A 19,805-nucleotide genomic window follows, 5' to 3' on the forward strand; every position below is an offset into this window, starting at 1 on the left:
TAAATCAAGGCGTGTCCACTAATTAGCATCACCGGTGTCTACAATCTTGTAATCAGTCAGTGGGCCTATATATAGGGCTACAGGTAGTCACTATGCTGTTTGGTGACATGGTGTGTACCACACTCAACAAGAACCAGAGGAAGCAAAGGAAAGAGTTGTCTCAAGAGATTTGAAATAAAATTATATACAAGCATGTTAAAGGGAAAGGTTATAAGACTATCTCCAAGCAGCTTGATGTTCCTGTCACTACACTTGAACATATTATTCAGAAATTTAAGATCCATGGGACTGTAGCCAACCTCCCTGGACGTCGCAGGAGGAAAATTAATGACAAATCAAAGTGACGGATAATATGAATGATAACAAAAGAGCCCAGAAAAACTTCTAAAAAGATTAAAGGTGAACATCAGTGTCAGATCGCACCATCCGTCATTGTTTGAGCCAAAGTGGACTTCATGGGAGATGACCAAGGAGGACACCATTGTTGAAAACAAATCATAAAAAAGCCAAACTTCATGTTGACAAACCCCAAAGATTCTGGGAGAAAGTCCTATGGACAGATGACATAAAAATTTAACTTTTTTGTCAAGGCACATCAGCTCTATGTTCACAGATGGAAAAATTAAGCATATTAAGAAAAGAACACTGTCCCTACTGTGAAACATGGAGGAGGCTCTGTTATGTTCTGGGGCTGCTTTGCTGCATCTGGCACAAGGTGCCTTGAATCTGTGCAGGGTACAATGAAATCTCAAGACTATCAAGGGATTCTAGAGAGAAATGTGCTACCCAGTGTCAGAAAGCTTGGTCTCAGTTGCAGGTCATGGGTCTTGCAACCGGATAATGACCCCAAACACACAGTTAAAAACACCCAAGAATGGCTAAGAAGAAAACATTGGACTATTCTGAAGTGGCCTTCTATGAGCCCTGACCTAAATCCTATTGAGCATCTTTGGAAACAGCTAAAACATACCGTCTCGAAAAGTCAAAAAGCAATAAAAAGCAAAAGACAACTGGAGCAGTTTCCTCATGAGGAGTGGGCAACAATACCTGCTGAAAGGTAGAAGTCTCTTTGACAGTTAGAGGAATCGTTTGATTGCAGTGATTGCCTCAAAAGGTGTGGAACAAAGTATTAAGTTAAGGTTAGCATCATTTCTCTCCAGACCTTTAGTTTATTTTTTTTAATAATTTGATGAAGCATGGTTGAAAAGCAATGTCTGACTTTCATTGGTTAATTTTGATAGCATTTTTTAAATTTATTATTAAAATTATTTTGTCAGATTCAAGTTATTTCTGTGACCATTGTGGGTTTTTCTTTCATTAACTGAGGGGAAACAACAATTTTGTCCATGTGTGTATTTTGGCCAAAAGAGGGTGTACTACCTGTTCGTTGTAGAATGTCCTAACCATTGTTTTAGCAATTACATCACCTTTATGTAGATATATTGTTTGAAAAAGATCAAATTAATATACCCATGATTCATAATAAATAACTATGTACTTAATGGGGATTTATGAATGTAAACAAATATATATTTTCTTTGATACTGTACATACTTAATGAAATAAAAAAGAAACGTCTAAAGGGATTGCAATTGTGGATCATATCATGTGCCACTGACACAGGCTGAGATTGCGGGTGACGTATAAAACATGCCTTACTGCCCTTTCTCTCCTCACCACATGGAGTCAGGCACTAAGTATGACTTTACTTCTCCTGTGGGTTCTTGTTCTCCGCTTTGGTGAAGCCTTAAATGCTCAGTGCGTCCTGCAGAATGACTTCAAACCAGGCTTCACGACTGGTGGAGACTTCATCATAGGGGGCATTTTCCCTCTGCATTACAGACAAGAAAGGTCAGACTTGAACTACACTTATAAACCAGGACAAGTGCAGTGCAACGGGTAAGACTGTCTGAATGGAAACACATGAATAACACATAGTATTATAGGTGGTTACATGAAGTATGTCTTAGCCTTAAATGAAATAGTCTAGATAAATTAATTTGATGCTTAACATTTGTATTAACGTTGTTGTTCACTATTTCATTTCAAGGTTTATTCCCAGAACTTTCCGTTGGGCTCTGTCCATGAGGTTGGCCATAGAGGAGATTAATAACAGCAGTGACCTGTTACCCAATCACACTCTGGGCTATAAAATATTCGATTCTTGCGCCTACCCTCTGACAGCACAGAGAGCTGCTCTGGCTGTTATGAATGGGCCAAGTGAGGCTGATAGGCCAATGTGTTCTGGTGCTAGCCCAATGCTGGCCATCATTGGTGAATCTGGGTCAGCTCAGTCAATAGTAATATCTAGAATATTACAACCTTTCAGAATCCCAATGGTAAGCATTCTGTGTGGAGTCCTATAATAGTGAATTTAACTACTGCTTCATTTTTAGATGTTTCACATACCGAAGTGAGTCTAAATTAATTAGCTTTATTTGTGTGTGTGTGTGTGTGTGTGTGTGTGTGTTTCTGTTTGAGTATAAGAGTATGCTTGCTGCTTGTATTAACACATCTGTAACTGCAAATGCAGAGAGTGTGAATGAATGTAAATTAAATGTCTAAAAGGTTGGAATCGCTTTATTTAAATACAATTGGTATTTATTAATAGCTTGTATGCTGAAAATAATTGTATGTTAAATTGTTATACACTAGACAGCAAAATGCAATCTGATGTTAATTCACATTATATAGTATTTCTAGCATAATATGGACTGAAAACTTCCTAGAAATAGTTTGAAATCTATTGAAATTTAGCATTATATTCATTACATTCACATGTTGAAATTGTGATCACAAATGCTTTGGTAGTATATACCTATCTTTGTATGTGCATATCCTGAATATGCTTCATTGTGCAATAGCTAATACATAATACATAATACACAAAACCCTGTTTGTGGACCTGGAATTCAATTGTTTACTTCACTAACTAAACATGAAAACATTTGTGTAATTCCTGATGCTGTATCCTTCATTGAAATCTACCTAATAATATGTCTAATTACAAACCTAAATGATTACAAACCTTCAGTTTAAGGAATTAAAATGACCTGTACAATTTACATTAAAAGTTCTGTGAGATGATTTTCATCTCCTTTGCAGATCAGCTACTTATCATCCTGTTCCTGCCTCAGTGACAGACGACAGTTCCCCACATTCTTCAGAGTGATCCCCAGTGATGCATACCAAGTGAAAGCCATTGCCAAGCTGCTGATACATTTCAACTGGTCTTGGATTGGGGTGGTGCGAGGGGACCACGAATATGGGCGTTTTGCCATTCAGGGTCTGCTGAAGGAGCTGGAGGGTACAGGTGTATGTGTGGCCTACCAGGAGATTATACCCTTGCTATACAACAGCCAGAGGGCAGTCGGGATCATCCAAGTGATGAACAGCTCCAGCGCCCGAGTGGTGGTGGTGTTCCTGACCGAAGGGGAGTTCAGTCTCTTCCTTCAAGACTACATGAAACTGAATGTCACTGGAATTCAATTTATAGCCAGTGAGGGCTGGGTGACATCTGCAGTGTTAACAGGAAGCAAGTACTACCCCTTCCTTGGTGGCACCATTGGATTTGGGATACGGCAAGGCAATATTCCACGACTGAGGGAATATCTGACCATGGTGAACCCAGAGAAATATCCCACCAACCCTCTGGTTGTAGAACTGTGGGGGGCTCTTTATGGCTGCTCTCCCATTTCCTCAAGTAATAATAGCAAGTTGCCCCTCTGCACCGGGCAGGAGACCATAGACAAACAGCACTCAGCCTACTACAACACTTCCAGCACTCGCGTTGCTTATAATGTCTATAAAGGTGTGTATGCAATTGCTCACTCCCTACATAATCTCATCTCCTGCAAACCTGGAAGTGGCCCATTCAGTAACTCCACTTGTGCAGACATAACCAAAGTCTTCCCATGGCAGGTACCTATCCTACCCATCTAATTTCACAATTAAAATGATAAAATAATTTGCTATTGGTCTCCAAAGGCCAGACAATACTGCAAAATGTGCTATGACATAAGTCTTTGTACCCCCTTTTTTGTTTCTTGGTTACATAGCTCCAGCATTACCTCCAAGAAGTGTCATTCACTGTCTCAGGAGAGTTGGTGAGCTTTGATACAAATGGTGACTCGATCCCATCCTATGACCTGATCAACTGGCAAAAGGGCAGAGATGGCAATATTGAGCTGGTCAAAGTAGGCATGTTCGATGGAGCTCAGGAGGTTGGGAAGGAGCTGGTCATTTATGACATGGCTCTCACATGGCCCGGAGATCAGACAGAGGCAAGCTCCTCTCAGATTGTAGTTCATTACATGCGATCCCTCCTGTTGAAGTTCTGTAGGGTCAAATGGAGGTAAGTTGGATGAGAGTGATCAGCCATCAGACTGGATCAAGCTAGTTTGTGTGAGTGAGAGCAACAACAGATACAAAACACTCCAAACTTGAAATGCACAAGCAGTTCACCCGATTGTATATAATAAAAAATGGTATGCATACAGAAAGAAGATGTATGGACTTATATATGTGTGCATATATATATATATATATATATATATATATATATCTTTCTTCAAGAAGAAAACATTTATTTAAAGAGACAGAATTCTCAGAAATTCAACATGTATTTCTCACATACATGTTCATATGTATATGACATACCCTATATGCCTATATATTAAACAATAATTATAATTGATTTTTTTTTTGTTTCTGTTATGCAAGAAATTCCTAATTCCAAAATGACAATTGTACAGAATTAAAAAGAACTTTCAATGGAAGTCAATTTAAAAAGTTTTTTTTTTTCTTAGTCATTTCTTTTCAAAATACATCAAAAAAGGTAAAAACACAGTGTTGGTATGTAATATACATACTTTTAATTTATTATATCATGTGTAATATATTTAAGGACATGTGTATATATATTTGATATTATGTACATTGACAACATTTGATTTCAACGTATGTGTTTAATACATATATGTACATAGTACATGGTTTGTTAAAGCAGCATTGTGTAAGATTTTTTAAATGAAGCTGCAGTTATTTCCCTTATTTACAATCATGTCATGATTTTTTTAACTATAACTTAAATGTTTCCTAAAATAACAAATAATGAGGCCATATATATATAGCCTGTTTTTTACTTAAATGGCATATTGACTAGCGTGACCTCTTGATTTTGTGTTTGTGGGAATCAGGTGCCAGTATCCATTTGCAGCGACAGTTGCACTCCTGGATTCAGGAAGGCTGTCCGTCGTGGGGAGCCTCTGTGCTGCTTTGACTGTGTACCATGTGACAGTGGCAAGATTAGTAATCAGACAGGTTGGTGGCAACCGTTAGATTCTTATTCACACTGAATAACTGATTTCCCATTTCAACTGATTTTGCTGCTTTTTACATTTTTTCCCAAAGATTCAATAGACTGCATGGCTTGTCCTGAAGATTATTGGTCCAATGTTGATGGAACAGCATGTCTCCCCAAGGTTGTTGAGTACCTTTCCCATGATGCAATGGGGATAACACTGACAGTGATTTCGGTGGTAGGGGCCTGTGTTACACTGACTGTCTTTGCAGTCTTTCTCTACCACAGGAACACCCCCATAGTACGCATAAATAACTCAGAGCTGAGCTTCTTCATCCTGCTCTCTTTGACACTGTGCTTCCTGTGTGCATTGATCTTTATTGGAGAGCCCACGTCCTGGTCATGCATGCTGCGCCACACTGCTTTCAGCATCACCTTCTCGCTCTGCATCTCCTGCATCCTGGGCAAAACCTTAGTGGTTCTAGCTGCTTTCACAGCCACCCGGCCTGGAAACAATGTGATGAAATGGTTCGGACCTGTGCAGCAGAGGATCATCATCTTTAGCTGTACGTTAGTCCAGATGGTCATCTGTACTGCTTGGCTCATTGCCTCCCCTCCATTTCCTTACAGAAACACACAGTATCAGCGCTCCAAGATCATTCTGGACTGCAGTACGGACTTGGCCTTCTGGGTTGTGCTGGGCTACATTGGCCTCTTGGCCTGTGTGTGTTTTGTTTTGGCCTTTTTAGCTCGTAATTTGCCTGGAAATTTTAATGAGGCTAAATATATCACCTTTAGTATGTTGATATTTTGTGCAGTGTGGTTGGCTTTTGTACCTGCTTATGTCAGTTCACCTGGTAAATTTACTACTGCTGTTGAAATATTTGCTATTTTAGCCTCTAGCTTTGGCCTCCTTTTGTGTTTATTTGCTCCGAAGTGTTACATTATTCTACTGAAACCAGAAAAAAACACCAAACAGCATCTAATGGGGAAAGCAATAACATAATTGTTCTATATCTTATTTTGGTATAATAATTCATTTTTAGAAATGCATTTTATTTGCTTATTTGTAACAGCCTTCTTAATTTTCCTTTGAGAAAGTTATCATAGATTCTTAGACATTCAAGTAATTTAAAAATATTAATTTAAGATGATTAGTAAGGCAAAAATGTTGTGATCTGCTTTAATAAAATTATTTATATAATTAACTGCCACAATGTGTCATAGACTGTCCTTGCCATTTTAAAATTCTCTAAATCCTATGTATTTTTAACAGTGGTGTAAATCTTTTTTTTTGTACTACCCTTGTCTTGGGAAAGCACATGGTGATAATTTGCATAATTCTATTTTAATAATGATAGTGATTCTGGTTTAGCTAAAAATATATATTTTTAAATATATGACATTTGATCTCCATTTGAATTGTTTTTAGAGAGGGTTTTAATTTAACTAAACACATCAAAGTAAAGACATGTGCTTCCAAAATACTTTCTAAAATGTAATTTATATATATGCAATTTTTGTGAGGACAAACTTAGGACACCCCCACAGTATTACTATCTACAATGACTCAGATAACAACCAGGTGTATCACATGAGCTGCAGATTATCAAAACATTGTTACAAAGGTTTTTGTGAAGCCTGTTTAATTTAAACATCAGACATTTATCTTGATTTGCCCTTTAATTGTTGAATTTAGTTTTCCCACAACGGTGACATTCAAAGAGCTCGCTGAGGCCTTCTGAAAGACTGTTGTAGATTCATATGACTCTAGAAAGGGATTTGAACAGACTCTAATTGTCTCAGAACAATTAGAAATCAGATGTTCAACTGCCTGCAAAATAATAATAAAAAAAAAAACAATAGACTACAAGATGCGTAAAGGATTCTCCAAAAATGCTCAACAATGGAGCTGCTTTGCTTCAGAATGGTGTGGCAAGCTTGCTGTCATAGAATACACTCTGAACGCTTTATTGTTTTTGGTGCATGAGGTGAATATATGATATATTTTAATAAAAAGTAAATATTGAATGTAATATTGGGCTTTTTGTATGTTATGCTATACTATATTCTCTTCAATACTGTACATCAAATTAAACAAATTAAAAAACGAACATCCAATGGGACTGTAATTCTGTCTGATGTCACGTGACACTGACACTTACTGAGATTTCAGGTGGCATATAAAATACTCCTTACTTCTCTTTCTCTGCTTACCATAAGGAGTCAGGCACTGAGGATGACTCTACTGCTCCTGTGGGTCCTCATTCTTCCCTTTAATAAAGCTTCGGAACCTCAGTGTGTCCTGCAGAATGTCTTCAAACCAGGCTTCATGACTGCTGGAGACTTCGTCATAGGGGGAATTTTTCCTCTGCACTACAATCAGGAAAGATCAGACCTGAACTACACTTATAAACCAGGACAAATGCAGTGCAACGGGTAAGACTGTCTGACTGTAAAACCCATGCATAACACAAGTAGAATGTAAAGTCTGGTTCTGTGGTTCTTATGTTCAGCTTAGCTTTAAACTATGTAGTTCAGATTAAATAAATTTTACATAAATTTGTTCTCATGTCACTGTTCACTATTTCAATGCAAGGTTTAATCCCAGAGCTTTCCGTTGGGCTCTGTCCATGAGGTTGGCCATAGAGGAGATTAATAACAGCAGTGAGCTGTTACCCAATCACACTCTGGGCTATAAAATATTTGACTCCTGCACCTACCCTCTGACAGCACAGAGAGCAGCTCTGGCTGTTTTGAATGGGCCAGGTGAAGCAGATAGGCCCATGTGTTCTGGTGCTAGCCCCATGCTGGCCATCATCGGTGAATCTGGGTCGGCTGAGTCAATAGTGGTTTCTAGAGTATTAAACCCTTTCAGAATCCCAATGGTAAGCATTCTGTGTGGTCATATACGAGTATGTTTTAATACTGCTTCATTGACTGATGATTTATTAACCCAAGTAAGCCTAAATGAATTGTCTGTATGTGTGTTTGTGTGTGTGAGACAAAGCTTGCTGCTTGTATTTTTATAATTGTAACTGCACATGCAGACGGTACACAAATTGGAAAGAATGATAAACTTTCTAAATTTTTAGCACTGTAAGACTAAACAAGCTACCCAGCTATTCTACTGTTAAAAAATTGGAATTGCATGTTATATTATTAATATTGTTTTTCAATAATAGCATATACATTGTAAATGCAAATGTTAAATGCTACTCCACAGAACATGGGCTGATAATTTATTCCTGATTCATTGTATTTATTATAGTATGAAAACAGACAGCATGTCAAGAAAACAACAAATATATTTTAATAATCAACTGTCATTTCTGCAGTTTCCTGTAACTACAGTTTGGTACTGTAAATCTAGTAAGTGCATATTCTGAATATCAGTGAGAGTCAAAATACCTTTTTTTACTCAAATAGCCTGTTTGCGCACCTACGGTTGAATTCCTCTATCCCAAAAGTAAAAAAGTGTACATATTTATTTATTAACAATTTCTGTATATTTCTAGAAATCTACTTATTAAGCCTAATCATAAACCCGCAGTTTAAGATGTTACCATGGACTAAATCGTTCTCAGGTAAACAATGTGTATCTTTATTTCAGATCAGTTATTTCTCATCCTGTGCCTGCCTCAGTGACAGACGAGTGTTTCCAACATTCTTCCGAGTGATCCCCAGTGATGCATACCAAGTGAAAGCCATTGCCAAGCTGCTGATACATTTCAACTGGACTTGGATTGGGGTGGTGCGAGGGAACCATGAATATGGACGCTCTGCCCTCCAGGACTTGCTGAAAGAGCTGGAGGGTACAGGTGTGTGTGTGGCCTACCAGGAGATGATCCCCTTCCTGTATAGCAGCCAGAGGACAGTTGAGATCATCCAAGTGATGAACAGCTCCAGCGCCCGAGTGGTGGTTGCGTTTACTGGTGAAGGGGAGCTCAGTCTCTTCCTGCGAGACTACATGAGACTGAATGTCACTGGAATCCAATGGATAGCCAGTGAGGCCTGGGTGACAGCTGCAGTGTTTACCGGAAGTAAGTACTACCCCTTCCTTGGTGGCACCATTGGATTTGGGATACGGCAAGGCAACATTCCGCGACTGAGGGAATATCTGGCAACAGTGAACCCAGAGAGATATTCCACCAACCCCCTGGTTCTGGAACTGTGGGAGACTCTTTATGGCTGCTCTCCCTTCCCATCAAGCAGTAGTAGTGAGTTGCCCCTCTGCACCGGGCTGGAGACCATCAATATTGAGCACTCAGCCTACTTGAACACCTCCAGCACTCGCATTACTTATAATGTCTATAAAGGTGTGTATGCTATAGCTCACTCCCTACATAATCTGATTTCCTGTCATCCTGAAAGTGGTCCATTCAGTAACTCCACTTGCGCAGACATCACCAAAGTCTTCCCATGGCAGGTAACTGTCCTACCCATGTCATTTCACAAAGATATATATAAATATATATATATATATATATATATATATATATATATATATATATATATATATATATATATATATATAAATACTGTGATATGTTATATGACAAAATGTTTTGTTTCTTGGTTTCATAGCTCCAGCATTACCTCCAAGAAGTGTCATTCACTGTCTCAGGAGAGTTGGTAAGCTTTGACACAAAGGGTGACTCGATCCCATCCTACGACCTGATCAACTGGCAAAAGGGCAGAGATGGCAATATTGAGCTGGTCAAAGTAGGCATGTTCGATGGAGCTCAGGAGGTTGGGAAGGAGCTGGTCATTAATGACATGGCTCTCACATGGCCAGGAGATCACACTGAGGCAAGCTGCTCTCAGATTGTAGTTCAGTACATGCGATCCCTCCTGTTGAAGTTTTGTAGGGTCAAATGGAGGTAAGTAGGATAAGAGTAATCAGCAATCAGAATGGATCAAGCTGCTTTATGTCCATGAAAGCAAGAACACTGCTTTCCTCACTTTCATTGCAAACTGCAAACTTTAAATTATGCCGTTGTTTACAACTCTGTGTTGCAACTTCATAAAATAATTTATAAACTTCATATATATATATATATATATATATATATATATATATATATATATATATATATTTTTTTTTTTTTTTTTTTTTTTTTTTTATTTATTTTTTTTTTTTTGTTTTTTACAAAAAACATTAAATGCCATTTTTATTCATTTTTCTCTTTCAGGTGTATTGTAAGGGAAGAAGTACCAAAAGTAACAATGATCAAGTGTTTAACTTGTATAAAGGCAGTGTAAGTAGATCTTTACTGACCCCTGGCTGCTGTTTTTGTGGGAATCAGGTGCCAGTATCCATTTGCAGTGATAGCTGTGCTCCAGGTTTCAGGAAGGCTGTCCTTCGTGGGGAGCCTCTGTGCTGCTTTGACTGTGTACCATGTGACAGTGGCAAGATTAGTAATCAGACAGGTTGGTGGCAACCGTTAAATTCTTATTCACACTGAATAACTGATTTCCCATTTCAACTGATTTTGCTGTTTAATGTTTACATTTTTCTTCCCAAAGATTCAATAGACTGCATGGCTTGTCCTGAAGATTATTGGTCCAATATTAAAGGAACAACATGTATCCCCAAGGTTGTTGAGTACCTTTCCCATGATGCAATGGGCATGACACTGACAGTGATTTCTGTGGTAGGGGCCTGTGTTACACTGGCTGTCTTTGCGGTCTTTCTCTACCACAGGAACACCCCCATAGTGCGCATAAATAACTCAGAGCTGAGCTTCTTTATCCTGCTCTCTTTGACACTGTGCTTCCTGTGTGCGTTGATCTTTATTGGAGAGCCCACGTCCTGGTCCTGCATGCTGCGCCACACAGCTTTCAGCATCACCTTCTCGCTCTGCATCTCCTGCATCCTGGGCAAAACCTTAGTGGTTCTGGCTGCTTTCACAGCCACCCGACCGGGAAACAGTGTGATGAAATGGCTCAGACCTGTGCAGCAGAGAATCATCATCTTTAGCTGTACTTTAGTCCAGATGATCATCTGTACTGCTTGGCTCATTGCCTCCCCTCCATTTCCTTACAGAAATACACAGTATCAGCGCTCCAAGATCATTCTGGACTGCAGTGTGGGCTCTGACCTGGCCTTCTGGGTTGTGCTGGGCTACATTGGCCTCTTGGCCTGTGTGTGTTTTGTTTTGGCCTTCCTGGCTCGCAAATTGCCTGGAAATTTTAATGAGGCTAAGTATATCACCTTTAGCATGTTGATATTTTGTGCAGTGTGGTTGGCATTTGTGCCTGCTTATGTCAGTTCACCTGGTAAATTTACTTCTGCTGTTGAAATATTTGCTATTTTAGCCTCTAGCTTTGGCCTCCTTTTGTGCTTATTTGCCCCAAAGTGTTACATTATTCTACTGAAACCAGAGAGGAATACCAAACAGCATCTAATGGGGAAAGAAAAAGAATGATACATAAAATGTGGGATTGTATTTTAAATACTCCTGTTTAAACAACTTCAAGTATACTATGCAATGCATTGTTATTCTACAGGCCTTCATATGACACTAAGTGTACTTCACAATAAACTTAAAGATGCAAAACAAACTAGTGTATTTTCCTTGGCAGTTATATTTTGGTTATGCTTTAGCCTGTGCTTGCTTTGCCATGGCTCTTAATGTTTCTAATGAATCACAAATATGTTTTTGTATACATCAGCAGAAAATACTTAATAGTGAAAATAAAAATACAAAAATATGAAAAGGATAAAGAGAAATGCTTTCTTTATTTATGCAGTATCACATTCAGTAAACCTGAGCGGAATGTTGGATTACCCACATCTGTCCAAGTTATAACCATGTAGGAGATGGTTTAATGTAATTAATAATAATAATACTGAGAAGATTTCGCTTCATCATTACTCCATTCACTTTAACAAAAGAGCAAAGCAAACTAAAAAATTAAGTCAACATAATTATGTTTTACAGTGATATAGTTTGTTTTCAAATTCTGTGGTAAAAACAAAAAAATCATCAAGTAATGTATGAACTCCAGACCATCCGAATATTACTGCTTTTCATGCATTTTAACTTCATGTTTATATGCTTATATGTTTGCTGCCATAAAGTCATATTTTAGAGACACATAGCAAAACATCACTATCATAACTGACACTGAGCACATAACCACGCCTCCTTACGCACAATTTACACCCCCAGATGTTTGCAGAGAATCATAACAAGGTATCTATTTAAAACATTTTGAGGTCGCTATCCTGGCCCCTCAGAGTGCCAGGAGCCACTGAGCAGACTATGTGGCTTACTTTAGGTCTGATGCCATTTGTATCAGTACTGTGGATGACTAGGCTCTGCCCAGCAGAATGTAAAGCTAACCTGGTCAGCTGCAGGCTGTGGGCTGAGCCTCAGTTGCCTGGTCTTTCTATGAATGGAGATTTTGTGATTGGAGGGATTTTCTCCATTCATTACTATATGAGATCAGAGCAGAACACCTACACCAGGCGTCCACTGCAGCCACAATGCTCTGGGAGGTCTGTCTCTGTGTGTGTGGATAGCAAATGCAGCAGTGCATTCACTTATATTGCAAGGAAGTTATAATCACTGTCAAATGACTTGCTTGCTCTGTAAATCAGAAGAACCCATTTTTAAAATATTGGAAAAGAATGTTTTCTTTTTAATGTGTCTGTTACTGTTTCTCTCTTTGAACAGCATGGATTTCAGAGAACTCAGATTTGCCCGTGCCATGGAGTTCACCATCCATGAGATCAACAACAGAACAGATCTCCTGCCAGGAATCACATTAGGCTACCAGATACACGACTCATGCTCTGCTGTACCCATGGCCATCAAAGTTGCATTTCAGTTTGCTAATGGGGTGGAACCAGCCTTTAATGACTCTGATTTTTGTCCAAAATCTGCAGCTGCAGCTGTACCAGCTCTGGTGGGGGAGTCTGCTTCAACTCCCTCCATTAGCATGGCCAGAATACTGGGTCTGTTTGGAATTCCACAGGTGACTATCTATCTATCTATCTATCTATCTATCTATCTGTCTTCCAAACATAAAGTGATTTGAGTAGTTCATCATTAATTGGGATATTTGTTCTTTTGCTGCCATGAGAAGAAGACTAAATCTGACCAAACACTAATCAAGCAAATCCAACAAATTGCTGTACTTCATTAATAATACAATGGAACATTAACATGATTTCTTTGGCAAATCGATTGTGAATGAATGAATTCTGGTACATGAACACAATGCTTTCTTTCTGTTCACTAGTTTTGGTAAGAATTGTGTTGATGTCACAGTTTGTTTTTGTTTTTTTTGTATTACAAAAAAAAATGTATTTTGCAATGTATGCAATAGCGAGATAAATAGCTTCAAAATATTCTTTGATAATAATACCACAGGACAAAATTCTAATGCAAAGTAATGTGGGAGGATATTTTAGTAAATGTCCGTTTTTCTTTTCTATATTGACTAAATAACAGGTCAGCAACTATGCAACCTGCGCATGTCTCAGTGATAAGCGTCAGTATCCTGCCTTCTTCAGGACCGTTCCTAGTGACCATCACCAAGCGGCCGCCCTAGCAAGAATGGTCAAGCACTTTGGCTGGACGTGGATTGGGGCAGTGCGCAGCGATTCAGACTATGGGAATAATGGAATGGCTACGTTTCTAAAGGCTGCGCAAGAGGAGGGGATCTGCGTGGAGTACTCGGAGGCCTACTACAGGACACAACCGCGCAGCAAACTGGAGAGAGTGGTTAATGTCATCCGCAGATCCACAGCTCGGGTAATAGTAGCGTTTCTTGCCTCAGGCGACATGAAGTTCCTGCTGGAGGAACTGGCAAGAGAACCACTGCCTCCTCTTCAGTGGATAGGCAGTGAAACTTGGATCATAGAAACAGAATTTCTGCGCTTTAACATGTGCGCTGGAGCAGTGGGTTTTGGCATCCCTCGGTCAGTGATACCAGGCTTTCGTGAGTTTCTTCTTGACCTAACTCCAGCCCAAGCTCTGAAATCATCCCTACTTACAGAATTTTGGGAGCGCTCGTTCAGCTGTAGCCTGAAAGGGCAGACTGGCTCCACTGAGGGCGCGCGGGAATGTGGTGGCAGCGAGGATATCCGTGCTCTGCAGAACCCGTACACAGACACGTCGCAGCTGCGCGTCACTAACATGGTGTACAAAGCCATGTATGCCATAGCGCATGCCATCCATGGTGTCATTTGTAATGATACACAATGCGACAAGACCACCAAATTCACCCCGTGGCAGGTATTAAAGTGTTTAATTTAAAATCTAATGTTTTTTAGATTATTGTTATATATTGTTATACACAAGTCACTTAAATGCTCATATTTTAGTGTTAGCTATCATATATCAATAGTCCTATGTAATTCAGTTTATTGTATACAAATAATAACGATTGATAAATAAAGGAATAGGTTGTATTTTGTAAGTATTTAAGATATTCTACAAGAGCTGTAGGCTAACACTGTACATGCACAGAAATCCACACAGTCCTGTCATTTTTTATTGCGCTATTTCAGATACTCGATCAGCTGAAACGTGTGAACTTCACAACAAAGAATGGTTATCGAGTCACCTTCGATTCCAATGGTGATCCTGCTGCTGTCTATGAGCTCATAAACTGGCAGGTTAGGGGAGATGGCACAATAGATTTTGTCACAGTTGGCCATTACGACTCATCAAAACTAAGAGGCCAGGAGTTTAGTATCAATAGACCTATCAGCTGGGTTGGAGGACAAAGAGAGGTACAGTATTATTAAAAAGCAGTACCCACTCTGCTCTTGTTAAATTATCGAATGTATATTTAATTAGAGAACAGTTTACTCTGACATACTTGGTCCTTCGAGACGTGAGTTATGACGCAAACTCAAGTCTTGCATATGAAACTGTACTGGTTTTCTTCTATAGGTGCCAGTGTCAGTGTGCAGTGAGAGCTGTCCTCCAGGCACCAGGAAAGCTGTACAAAAAGGAAAACCAGTCTGCTGCTATGACTGTATACCATGTGCAGAAGGAGAGATCAGTAACAACACAGGTTGTGTATCAAATTAATTAATGAATAATTAAATTTTCGAAACTCGGTCTACAAAGAACATATTGTCTAGTTCGGACCATACCACCAACGTATAGCGAATTGGAACAGACATGCTGGTTGTCCATGGTTGCTTTTTCCTGATTGGTCAGCACGGCTGTTACGTGTAATTTGCTTAAAGTTGAAGCCCGCTCAACTTTTCTCGCCGCTGAGAGTCATATTCGCAATATGCATATTCGCATATTTGCATGTTATCACTGTAGTCAGTGCACAAATAAAACTCTCAGTGCTTTTGCTGAAAGTATTAATAGTTTATTTTCTTGATTCTTTTAACTCATATGACAAGGTCTGTAATATGAGGAATGCTTAAAAGATTCTGTTTATTAAATGACACTTACTTTGCATTTTTAATCTCTTAGATTCTCTGAATTGTGTTCGCTGCCCTCTGGAGTTCTGGCCAAATGAAAAGCGAGACATCTGCCTCCCCAAGCCTGTGGAGTTCCTGTCTTGGGATGACACTCTGAGCATCATCCTGACAGCATTCTCTGTTGCTGGGGCCTTTGTGGCTGTGTGCATTGCTGCTATCTTCTACAAACACAGAACGTCTCCCATCGTCAGAGCCAACAACTCAGAGCTGAGCTTCCTGCTGCTCTTCTCACTGACTCTGTGTTTCCTCTGTTCACTTACTTTCATTGGTCGACCATCAGAGTGGTCCTGTATGCTACGCCACACAGCTTTTGGCATTACCTTCGTCCTCTGTATCTCCTGTGTTCTGGGGAAAACAATAGTGGTTTTAATGGCCTTCAGGGCGACACTTCCAGGCAGTAATGTGATGAAATGGTTTGGGCCTCCACAGCAGAGACTCAGTGTTTTAGTTTTCACTCTCATTCAGGTCCTCATTTGCATTCTCTGGTTAACAATATCTCCTCCATTTCCCTTCAAAAATTTAAAGCACTACAAGGAAAAGATTATCTTAGAATGTGGGTTAGGGTCAGCAATAGGTTTCTGGGCTGTTTTGGGTTATATAGGATTTTTAGCTTTTTTGTGTTTTGTTTTAGCTTTTCTGGCTCGGAAGCTTCCTGATAACTTTAATGAAGCTAAATTCATCACATTCAGCATGCTCATATTCTGTGCTGTCTGGATCACTTTTATCCCAGCTTATGTCAGCTCTCCTGGAAAATTCACTGTAGCTGTAGAGATATTTGCCATTCTGGCATCTAGTTTTGGTTTGATTATTTGCATTTTTACTCCAAAGTGTTTTGTAATTGTTTTTCGACCAGAAAAGAATACCAAGAAACACTTAATGGGCAAGGTACCCGCCAAGGCTCTTTGAGACACATAAATAGCAATATCTTTTAATCTTGTGTTTGAACTTTTTTAATTCTCTCCTCTCACCTTCCAGTTTACCTATACCCTTTAATCTATGAAACATATGTATGTTATTGTTTGAATTTGTATTTACTTGAATAGAAATGAAATGTATTCATTATTTCATTCACCCCTTCTTTAAGTCCTTCAGTGACTGTTCTAAAATATTGTCAATATAGCCTAGTGAAACAATAAAATGAAGAAAATTAATGCAACAAAAATTTATAAAAACTGAACCTTTAGAGTAAGTATAACAAATACATTTGTTTACAATAAAACTACTACACAAGTTAGAAATGAGATTAAATAAAATAATGCCTCTGCGACAAAAGTGAGGTGAGCTTTAGATTGTTTTGCAGCAAATTCTGAGTTGAACAGTAAACCAAACTATATTGTAAAACTAGACCTGCAGTGCAGTGCAGAGTTCAGTAATATGTGGAAGCATGCATCTAGCCTTATACATAAATAAAATGCAGTGTGATCACACCTCACAGATAAAGATGGCATTCCTATTTCAGCATATACAGCTCACAATGTCATAGAATCATTTAAATTGTTGGCAGTACTAAATTTGAGTGTGCTTTTACAAAACATCTCCATAATTCATGACAAACATGACAAATGTTTCCTTAATAGACATCTTTCTACAATGCACAGTAAGCATGTTTTATTTCTATAAAGCTAACATTTTAATGTTTGAACCGTGTATGGTAGAGATGGTGCATGCAAGCATGGATCAGATTATGATAATGAATATTTTAGATGATGAATAACAGAAATGTGTTTTTTACCTAATATAGGTTCAAGCTCAACTTGTAAATCATCAAAGCAGTTCTTAAGTGATTTAACAGCAGAATGTACAACACTGACAAAACAGTACAAAATGTTATCACTACATGTAGATGTACATTACAACTGGCTACAGAGGAAAGTTCCCATATTCCTGTTGGTTATGAAAAAACAGGCCTTTAGGATTGGGTTAATTCTGGCTCAAATCCAGATAAGCTACTTTAAAGGACACTTTGATCAAAACCAATATCATGAATCCTTTTTCAAAGCAAAGAATGGTCAATTGTAACAAATTGTTTCAAAAGATCAATAAAAACTACTGCAAAATGCTTCACTTTATTTTGTGCAGTAAATATATTTAAAAACAATGCGAGCTGTGCTGTGATTTTCTATAAAACCAGAATTCTGCACGGTCAACATAGAAAGTGCTAAGAGAATGATTTAATTATTTAATGGCGATTCTAGTATGTTTGCTACATAAGACAATTTAAAGAGGAGCTTACAATTACAGAGATTGGAAGCTTCTCCTTTTAATGTTGTGGGATTGCATGAGAATGATTCCTCGTCATACAAAAAAATGCTAGTTAAAGAAAAATCTCCAAGAGAGATTCCAGCATATTTCAAGTGGGAAAAAGGCTTTTTAAGGCATGACCAACTGGTAGGAGACCTATGACAAGATGGAAAGATTATATCTGCCAGTTGAACTGGGATGTTCTGGGGATCTTCCAGGAGGAGTTGGTGAAAGTGACTGGGGACAGTGACCCCAAACACACACCAAAGATAATTGTAGAATGGAAAAAGCAGGACAGCTTTAAGCTCTTGGAATGACATTCTCCTGACCTTAACCATATCTAAATTATATGGACTGTGCTTACAATTTGGCCCTACATATTTAAATAAAAGTATAGACTTGCTGATAGCTAACAAAATTACATTGTCAAGGTACAACTTTCATTACATTTTTGGTGTGCTGTGTGTATATTGTCCACTGTATGTATAAAATTGTACCTGTTGTTGACTTCATAAAACCCCAATATTAAAAATCTGCGCGCCTAATCTGAGAAGACCTTTTGAAGTGTTTTTAGAGAAATACGGTGTATTTTAGAGCTTAGTGATGCAGTGGGTAAGAATCCAGGAACAGGATGCTGAAGTCCGGCTGCATCCGAATATTTTACTAAAACATCCTTACATTTCTTTAGAGCGACATAAGGCGTTTAATGCAGTATCGCAATATTCTTTTATGTTTTTGTGTAACAAATTATGACGTTACATTTGCTTTCAAGTTTACTCCAACCTACGTGTTCAGTACAGACAAAATATATAGTCTCACGTTATGTATTTACATGGAGATTAAAATTACACATTACGAATATAACTAGCGTTTTAGAAAATGTGTTTGTTTGTTTTTTTAATTACAATATATTTTGTATGTAACGAGATCCGTTAAGGAACTAATAAAATATTCCTCATGGGTAAATACTCCCCCATGATAAATAAATGTAAACATATATCCAAAAAATTAGAAAAAAAAAATCCCGAAAACTCAACGTGCCAAAAACAAACCTCTCAGTTAGTGATGAACCGAGATGGTTGGCAAAGTGTTGCTGGTTAGTAAGCGAATCTCTCACACAAAAATTAATTAACATCTAACATAAAATCGACTGCTATTTTGAATAGCGTTTCTCAATTCTTACTGAAAGCTCGGAATCTGTTAAAATGGAAATAAATAATCAGAAGTTTAATAATCAGGAGCCCTAAGTGTAGGGCTATTGTCACAAACATACATTTCATTTTACATTATAGGCTGGGCGCATACCAAACAACTATGCAGTACTGTATTATATCATTGTTCTTATTTTTATGTTGATATATTATATAATTTATAAATATATATAAAATATATATTATATATATACAATATAATATAATAACGGGTCTATTAGCATCTTAAATATCGTGGAAAAACACAATGATGCATCCAAATACTTTACTGATACGCTCTCTCCTAACACCCTGCCTGATCTGGTAGCCATGTAGATACATAAACTACTACTGACAGTATATTTACAGAGACCACACAGATCAGGCAGAATCAAGAAAAGCAGGAAAGAATGTTTCAGGGAGCAGTAGATGGACAACAAACGTAAAGTATTCAAACATGCAACACTACAAAAATACATATAATTCTAAACATATTATTCTGAATTTAATTTTCCTTTAGAGTGACACTAGGTGTTTACTACAATATTCAAATATTTTTACTTATTGTTTTTACTGACCAGCGGTGGTCAACCTTTAGCATGTCACTGTG

General features: G+C 38.2%; 3 protein-coding genes across 4 annotated transcripts; all 3 read left to right on the plus strand.

The window, feature by feature from the left end:
- The first annotated feature begins 1,699 nt into the window (after nucleotides 1-1,699).
- Nucleotides 1,700-6,308, plus strand: LOC140575511 (extracellular calcium-sensing receptor-like). The gene is made up of 6 exons (XM_072695860.1): nucleotides 1,700-1,899; nucleotides 2,051-2,339; nucleotides 3,106-3,921; nucleotides 4,059-4,283; nucleotides 5,199-5,322; nucleotides 5,413-6,308. Exons 1-6 carry the CDS (start codon nucleotides 1,700-1,702, stop codon nucleotides 6,306-6,308), a joined length of 2,550 nt encoding a protein of 849 aa, XP_072551961.1.
- Nucleotides 6,309-7,541: 1,233 nt separating this feature from the next.
- Nucleotides 7,542-11,733, plus strand: LOC140575512 (extracellular calcium-sensing receptor-like). Its single transcript, XM_072695862.1, has 6 exons — nucleotides 7,542-7,741; nucleotides 7,902-8,190; nucleotides 8,916-9,731; nucleotides 9,890-10,114; nucleotides 10,612-10,735; nucleotides 10,832-11,733. The coding sequence occupies exons 1-6, from the start codon at nucleotides 7,542-7,544 to the stop codon at nucleotides 11,731-11,733; spliced, it is 2,556 nt and encodes an 851-aa protein (XP_072551963.1).
- An 840-nt stretch (nucleotides 11,734-12,573) lies between these two features.
- LOC140574774 (extracellular calcium-sensing receptor-like) lies at nucleotides 12,574-16,670 on the plus strand. Of its 2 annotated transcripts, none has more exons than XM_072694737.1 (6): nucleotides 12,574-12,809; nucleotides 12,988-13,288; nucleotides 13,768-14,553; nucleotides 14,829-15,053; nucleotides 15,217-15,340; nucleotides 15,757-16,670. In XM_072694737.1, exons 1-6 carry the CDS (start codon nucleotides 12,574-12,576, stop codon nucleotides 16,668-16,670), a joined length of 2,586 nt encoding a protein of 861 aa, XP_072550838.1. The 2 variants fall into 2 exon arrangements, with proteins under 2 accessions (XP_072550838.1, XP_072550839.1); XM_072694738.1 differs by having other exon boundaries at nucleotides 12,685-12,821.
- Nucleotides 16,671-19,805: the final 3,135 nt, after the last annotated feature.

This window comes from Salminus brasiliensis, chromosome 13 (genome assembly GCF_030463535.1).
Source record: "Salminus brasiliensis chromosome 13, fSalBra1.hap2, whole genome shotgun sequence".
In the NCBI taxonomy this organism is placed as follows: domain Eukaryota; kingdom Metazoa; phylum Chordata; class Actinopteri; order Characiformes; family Bryconidae; genus Salminus; species Salminus brasiliensis.

Bases quoted from the DNA above. Each gene is read 5' to 3' on its own strand.
- LOC140575511 (XM_072695860.1), top strand. From the start codon at position 1,700: ATGACTTTACTTCTCCTGTGGGTTCTTGTTCTCCGCTTTGGTGAAGCC. The intron at 4,284-5,198 runs GCAAGCTCCTCT...TGTGGGAATCAG, and splicing joins GGCCCGGAGATCAGACAGAG to GTGCCAGTATCCATTTGCAG. The intron at 5,323-5,412 runs GTTGGTGGCAAC...TTTTTCCCAAAG, and splicing joins CAAGATTAGTAATCAGACAG to ATTCAATAGACTGCATGGCT.
- LOC140575512 (XM_072695862.1), top strand. From the start codon at position 7,542: ATGACTCTACTGCTCCTGTGGGTCCTCATTCTTCCCTTTAATAAAGCT. The intron at 7,742-7,901 runs GTAAGACTGTCT...TTTCAATGCAAG, and splicing joins GGACAAATGCAGTGCAACGG to GTTTAATCCCAGAGCTTTCC. The intron at 10,115-10,611 runs GCAAGCTGCTCT...TGTGGGAATCAG, and splicing joins GGCCAGGAGATCACACTGAG to GTGCCAGTATCCATTTGCAG.
- LOC140574774 (XM_072694737.1), top strand. From the start codon at position 12,574: ATGTGGCTTACTTTAGGTCTGATGCCATTTGTATCAGTACTGTGGATG. The intron at 15,054-15,216 runs GTACAGTATTAT...TTTCTTCTATAG, and splicing joins GGGTTGGAGGACAAAGAGAG to GTGCCAGTGTCAGTGTGCAG. The intron at 15,341-15,756 runs GTTGTGTATCAA...TTAATCTCTTAG, and splicing joins AGAGATCAGTAACAACACAG to ATTCTCTGAATTGTGTTCGC.